This window comes from Leptosomus discolor, chromosome 24 (genome assembly GCF_034619465.1).
Source record: "Leptosomus discolor isolate bLepDis1 chromosome 24, bLepDis1.hap2, whole genome shotgun sequence".
NCBI classification, from domain to species: domain Eukaryota; kingdom Metazoa; phylum Chordata; class Aves; order Leptosomiformes; family Leptosomidae; genus Leptosomus; species Leptosomus discolor.
Genome location: NC_141414.1, coordinates 8,924,099 through 8,930,660, shown reverse-complemented (window position 1 = coordinate 8,930,660; position 6,562 = coordinate 8,924,099). Strand labels below are relative to the sequence as shown.

The 6,562-nt window shown below is 46.9% G+C and overlaps 1 protein-coding gene across 4 annotated transcripts; it reads right to left on the bottom strand.

Annotated features, from left to right (window-relative positions):
• Positions 1–434: 434 nt before the first annotated feature.
• Positions 435–4,027, bottom strand: MICOS13 (mitochondrial contact site and cristae organizing system subunit 13). Of its 4 annotated transcripts, none has more exons than XM_086477534.1 (4): positions 3,976–4,027; positions 2,548–2,704; positions 1,710–1,761; positions 435–653 (listed from the first exon to the last, which is right to left on the bottom strand). In XM_086477534.1, exons 1-4 carry the CDS (start codon positions 4,002–4,004, stop codon positions 556–558), a joined length of 336 nt encoding a protein of 111 aa, XP_086333660.1. In that variant the 5' UTR covers positions 4,005–4,027; the 3' UTR covers positions 435–555. The 4 variants fall into 4 exon arrangements, with proteins under 4 accessions (XP_086333660.1, XP_086333661.1, XP_086333662.1 ...); XM_086477535.1 differs by having other exon boundaries at positions 435–620; XM_086477536.1 differs by lacking the exon at positions 435–653 and adding an exon at positions 808–1,029.
• Positions 4,028–6,562: the final 2,535 nt, after the last annotated feature.

Below are 6,562 nucleotides of genomic sequence, written 5' to 3'. Positions count from 1 at the left end.
TATTGCACACTGTCATCAACAAATATTGCACCTAGTACTGCCTACTCCCAGTTGTATGACAAGTCACAGACCACCTGGAAGCACCTGCACATCAATGTGCTCTTGACAGAGGCACACCTTCCTCAGCTAGCTTGAAGACAAGTGCCTTGTCTTCAAATGACATCTTTTACTGTTACCTTGGATTTTTTAAATATTTTTTTTAACTCTCGTTGGCTTGTTTTGAATTAGATGGTATTCACCTTCAAGATTAATTCAGCTTCAGAATAATCTGTTTAGTTAGCAAGCTTGGAAGCTTTAGAACAGGGGCTACACCTCAGCATACGGCCATCACTTCATTACAACTGATCCATGATCTCTGTTGAAGCCTCTGATCACTGATAGAACAGAAAGCAATTATTGCAGTCTGTATGCTAAAACCAACCCAAATACAAGTGGAAGTTCCAAAGTCTTTTATTGTAGCCCTTGCATGGCTGAGCTGCCCTCCAGAAGGATGGACTATGCATCATCCCAAAGACAACAGAGGATGGAGAGAACCATGAACCCTGGAGAATGTGTTCATTTGACAAGATCCTTCACATACTTCCAGCCTTCCACAGTGTATTCACAGGCCCTGGTAGGAGCTACAGACAAGGCAGACATTACCGTCTGCACTCCTGCAAGGAAAGCAGAGAATAATTATCCCAAAAGCAGCATCATTCAAGCCAAATTTCCTAATGTTATTCTAGCATTGTAGACCTCTTTAAACACTGACAGAAAAATCCAGCTCTATCTCAGAAGCTTTCAAACAGACTGAGACCTGAATGATCCTTGGTTCCAGTACAGCTTTATTGTCTCAGTAGGATTTGTGACACGGAGAAATTCCAACTTCAGGATCAGTGTAAGGGATTACAAGACAATTACAAGACTGAAACAAAGAACAGATCTAAGTTCCACTTCATTTCTGGCCTTGCCACAGACTCCAGGGGTGATGTTGGACATGTCACAACATTTGTGGGCTGTGTTTCTCCACAATTACATGAAGACTTTTTGCTGCACCATAAAAAATATAAATTAACTTACTAAGTATTTGTAACATGCTTTGGCCTTCAAACAAGATCTCTAAAATTCTAAAAACAATAGGAATACTCATCCCTTCTGAAAAGTCAGAGGCTGCGTTCAGACATACTAGCATCTGAAGAGTTTATAACCTCTTCAATCTTTAACCAAAGGTTCACCTTTCTTAAGAATAAGTCATGATTTATTTTTATGCTCTAGTTTCCCTGATCACTACTAGTGCATAAACACTATCTATCATTGTGGGGGCCACAGGCCTCCCCAAACACTTCACCAAAACATTCAATCTTAAACTCTAGGACAGTGTAGGTGTACCTGTCTTTGGGAACAGGTGGGCAGCAAGCTTTGTAGGTAAAAGAAACACCACCTCCTCTGGTTAGAAAAGGCAGACAGGTTTACAGGCACACATACTCCTCCTCATTTCACAGTTGGAACAAGAAATGAAGTCCAAAGTCACTCAGTGTGCTATTGGTAAAACCTGGAGCAGAATATGCTTCCTTAGTCCCAGTCCCAATACTCCTTCCACCAGGCTGTAACATCTATCACCTCCTTCTCCGTCACTCAATTTAGAAGGACAGTACTGAAACAAGACTACTATAAGCTACATCACTCTTGGCCCCTTGCTTCTTTCACAGTTTGTTGAGAAGTTTTTTTACCTTTATTCCAGGAATCAGAAGGGGAAAAGTCAAATTTTGGAGTGGGTGGGAGCTAGAAAGAGAAAGAGAGACAAAACATCAGCACTTGAGGGGTATCACTTAGAACAGGATTCACATCATCTCGGAGAAGCCTTTTCACCTCAGATCTCAAAGATACTTAGGTGCTTACTTTCTCTAAGTCTCAAAAGGGATCAGACATGATGCTTACAGTCTGGACTTTGCTCTTTCCCCCAGTATAAAGCAGGAGCAGAAGACAGTACTTATCACTTGGGTGCTCCTGAAAAATCATCTCCATGGCTGCCTCCTTACAGTTATCTATTAGTTCAGAATAGTCTCTAATATAAAAAATGCTTTTCAAACTTTCAGCAAAGGCTTCTCCCATTCTGAGGATTTTAAGAACTAAGAATTACTCAGAGAAGGGCCTCTTCAGTCAAATTAAATTCAACTTGACGAACTGTTAGCAGCTTGAGAAATCGGGGGGGGGAGAATCTTTTCATTAATTTTTTCAAAAGCATGCAGGATCCTTCAAAAGAAGCTCAGGAATACCGCTACATAGTGAAATCTCTTCCACAGCATGCTTGCAATCTCCTCCTTGACCCTGCATGGGCTTGTTACCCCTTCTCCTTTGAAACAATGTGAGCAATGTCTCTCCCCTAAATTTAAAGTTTTATCCTCCTTCCATTTCAATCGACTTCAAAATACTCTCGTTGTGAAATCCAGTTTCAACAGCAAAACTCCTGCCAGCATCACTGGAACCAAATATCACCTCAGTGTTTTCTCCTCCTCATTCAGAGAATGTGTTTGTTTTGCTGACTGTGTTCACCTGCACAGTCCTTACCTCCCAGCCTATGTAACTTGTCCACTCTTGGATAGCTGGAGGCAGTGCTGCTTGAGCTTTTTTGAGGGCTTCAGCACCTTGTGTGCCACTGCCCAGCAGCCCCTGATCATAAGCCACATAGACAGCAGCTCCAGCCAGGCTTCCTTTGATGACAAACCTGAAAGAATCAAAACCAGCAACAGTTCAGTTCACACTATGACTATCAATGCATCTCTCTCAGTAGGTTGTGACTGTCAAAGGGAGGGTATTGATAAAGAAACCCAAGGGTCACAAAGGCTCTCCTGTAATGTCTTATTACAGACAAAAAGCAGCAGAAAAATACCTAGCTACCTTCCTTTTCTTCCCAGGCCAACTATTCCTGGTCAGCCCCTTGAAACCATACCCATTCACATTTTGTCAGTGATACTACTCAAGAAAAAATGAGAAAGTGTCCAACACCTCGGAGTATGTGCTGCTTTTTAAAATCTGAGACTCACTGGTGTACACCTTTGATAAAAGGAACTAAAGGATTTTTGCAGCAAGACATCCATGTTAATTATAGGGTTCTTGCTGTCTTGTTAATAAGTAATCTGATTAATCTGACAGACACCAATACCCTATTAAGCTCATTACAGTCCAGTTAACACCTGGCCATGCCTGTTCCTGCATTGCCAGGCTTTTAAAGCTTCCCAGTAGGCTGTGTGGTGCGCTAACACTAGTTTTACAGCTTCAGTGGCAACCTGCAAAACGGAAGACAGGAAGAGAGTATTTGACCTTACTTTTTCATTCCAGTTAAGAGATCTCGGGACACTGGCTTTTTCAAATTCACAGCACAGAGACTTGTTTCCCCTTTAAAAAACCCAAAACGCTATTGCACACATGGGGAAAAAACCCAACCAACTAACCAGAAAAAAAACTTGCTAGGTAGCAGTACCGCAGTAGTACAACATGAGAGATACAGCCATCGAGAGAGGCAAGAGAGAATCGACATTTAAATCCATGTATTCACAAGTATCTTGGGGCAAAGGGATTTCTCTGTTAAGGATTTACAACTCGCCCCACACCTTCTCCCCTCCAGCGGGCTCTATGTCCAGATCGGAAAGGGTTCTCTCAGCAAACCAGTGCCCTTGGGCGGCGCTCCCCCGGTTCATTTTACGTATTCCTGCTCGCCACGAGCAAACCGCCGGACTCCTGCCAGGCGCCTGGAGACACACAGAGAAGCTGCCGGCGGGAGGCCAGGCCTGGCACGGGGCAGGCGAGGCCAAGGGCGCAGGGACGCCGGGCCGGGCGCCGGCAGGGCCGGCCGGGGCACCGGAAACAGCGCCGGAGCGTCGGGAGCGCCTCTGCGCGCGGCGGCAGAGGGGGCGCGGGCCGGGCAGTGCACGCGGGGGAAGGGCGAGCGCGCGGGCCGAGCGCTCCAGGCAGGGGAACGCGAGCGCAGGGACTCACTTGACAGCGGGGAAGAACCTGGCGGCCATGACTGCGGCAGCGGCGGCGGCGCGCCCGGCCGCGCGCCGCGGGGACCTTCGGGAGCCGGTCACGTGGCCGGGTGTCCCGGCCTCCCGCTCGTCTCGGACCGACCGACACGGGAAGGCGCGGCCGCCTCGACGGTTGCCATGGCAGACGGGCCGGCGCCAGGGAGGTCAGGCGGCGGCTCAGGGGGGCGGCGCGTTGGGGCGAGCCACGCGCGCAGGGAGGTCGAACCTCGCGCGCGGGGTCGTGGGGGCCCGGGCTAGCGCGGGGCGGGGCTGCCCGCTGCCCGCAGCCCGCGCGCGGTGCCCGCGCGCCCTGTGGTAGGCTGAGCCCGCGGCGGCGGGAGCCGCTCCCGAGCCCTGCGCGCGCCTCCGGCTGCCCGCCGTGGCGGGGCCGCCGCCCGCGCTGTGCCGGGCTGCGTCGCAACGCGACGGGAGACGGCGTCCTGCTGCGCTTGCCACGGCGGCGGAAGCTCGACCGGGGCTTCGGCCCCGCTACTGGCGGCGAGGCTCCGTCCGATCGGCGCTGCCCGCCGCCTCGTTGCCGTGCCGTGCGGCGGGAACCGTCGGTGATGCTGAGGTACGGCCTGGTGGCTGCTGTTACTAGCTGTGAGCGCCATAATTCTTTTCACGAATTTCACCAGTTAAGTGTTCTCTAAGATCAGACATGCTGTTTTCTTCTGTAGGCTCGGGAGAACTCGTGTTGTTTAGGGGTGGCCTCTGAGCTCAGAGGGCTGCGGGGATTGCCAGTTGCCAGTGGAAGATCTTTTTCTTTTGTTTTAGTTTGTTTTTTAATTAATAGAGCTCCTAACCTTTTAGTAGGTTAGTCTTGCTGTGGATGCCTGTCGTGTCCGGAAACCATCACGGTTCTTGACGTGGGCGTCTGTTTCTCACTTTTTTCTTAATCCTAAGAAAATCCAGACAGGTTCAAAACAGAACATATTTGTTGTTTGATCCACTTTTAAGCGAATACTGGATGGTCTGGACTGCTGATACTCAGCTGACCTAGATCCCTTGTTCGTAATAGGGGACTAGAAACATACAGTGAATAGAAATAGAAAATACAGGATGTGTTGTCAAATCACGTTATGCTTTTAATTTAAAACCCTTGAGTTCCAAATCTGCCTGCTGATTTCTCAACTTCAAGAATACCTAGTATATTATCTGAGAACCTTTCAGCTACTGAAGTTCACACTTGTTCCCATTTTTCCCTTTTATCTTCTCTAGGCCACAGTCCTGGAAAGACTTCTGCCCATGATCATCTCTGTACCCTGGGTAAGACTGTTAATTTCATTATCTCACTAAGTATTAGCAGTATCCTGATATGTCATCACCCCAGAAAAGCTAGTTTTAAACATGTTTGCAGAACAGTGGAAGTTGATGAAGTGAATATTGCAGAAGATGGCTTCTAGAACTACTGCAAAATTTTGGTTTTAATTCCTCCTATATTCTCTGTATCTAATTGCTTCTGGCTGCTGAAGTATTTGTGAAGACAGAAAAAATCAGAAAATACAGAGGAATTGTATTGGCTAATGATGCCGATTCACTTGGTAAGTGAATGCTATTAGTAAGTTTTGATACTGACTTAAGTTTTGAACTTTCCTTTTGCAGGGCAGGTTATAAAGAAGTAGTACAGAAATAAATCCCTCACCTTTTTCCCTGCCTTGTACACCGTATTACATATGGCACGCACCTATAATTCCCAAAGCAGGGAAAAGCACATCTAAACATAATTTGTCAGCGCGATTTCATATCCGTTTTAAATTTTTGTTGACGGCTGCAGTTAATATATTATTTTGGAAAAGAGATAATAGTTTAATTAATTTTGCTTTTCAGATTTGATGTATTTTTACATCAACTGTAGCTGTGAGTTTGAAACAGAGTGCAGCAATACAAAATGCAGAAGACTTTTATTGTAAAATTAGACTTTCAAGTCATGGTTTAAATGAGGAATTGGTCCTGACTCCACAAGTTTCTGTGGAGCGTTCCATTAGGCACAGACATTTTAAAAATAATTCCCCCAGTCCAGTTAAGACAATCTGAATGCCAGACTGGCTGTCCTGGAGCAAATGAAAGGCTGAGAAAACAGTAGTTGAGCAGGACAGGAAGACAGAGGAGATGATTTCTTGAGCTTTCTCCAGACTTGTTTTGTGCGCTCTTTGGATCCCTTCCTCTCATAGGAGGGTGGGTTTCATTGTCTTCAGGCTTGCAGCTTTACATTTTTCATCCTGCCAAGGTTACTTCCTCTGAACAGGGAGTTGCACTGCTTGGCACAGCCAAGCCCTAACCTTTCTTGGGCAGATGCAAACCATTCACAGGACTGAGGTGTTCCCCTCCATTTGCAGCTTCTTATCAAAGTGTTGATTGTCCATGTCGTCTCGTCTTTGTCTTTCATTCTTGACGAAGATGACTTGGGCTCCTAGTGGAGAGAATTCTCAGGTGGAGTCTCAGTTCTACACAGTGCCCCTCTTACGTGCAGGATATGCCTCTTGCAGGTTGGCTTCCAGCATCAGAGGAAGGAAATTACAGTATTTTGGCTGGAGTGCTCAGCTTCAAGACTTCAT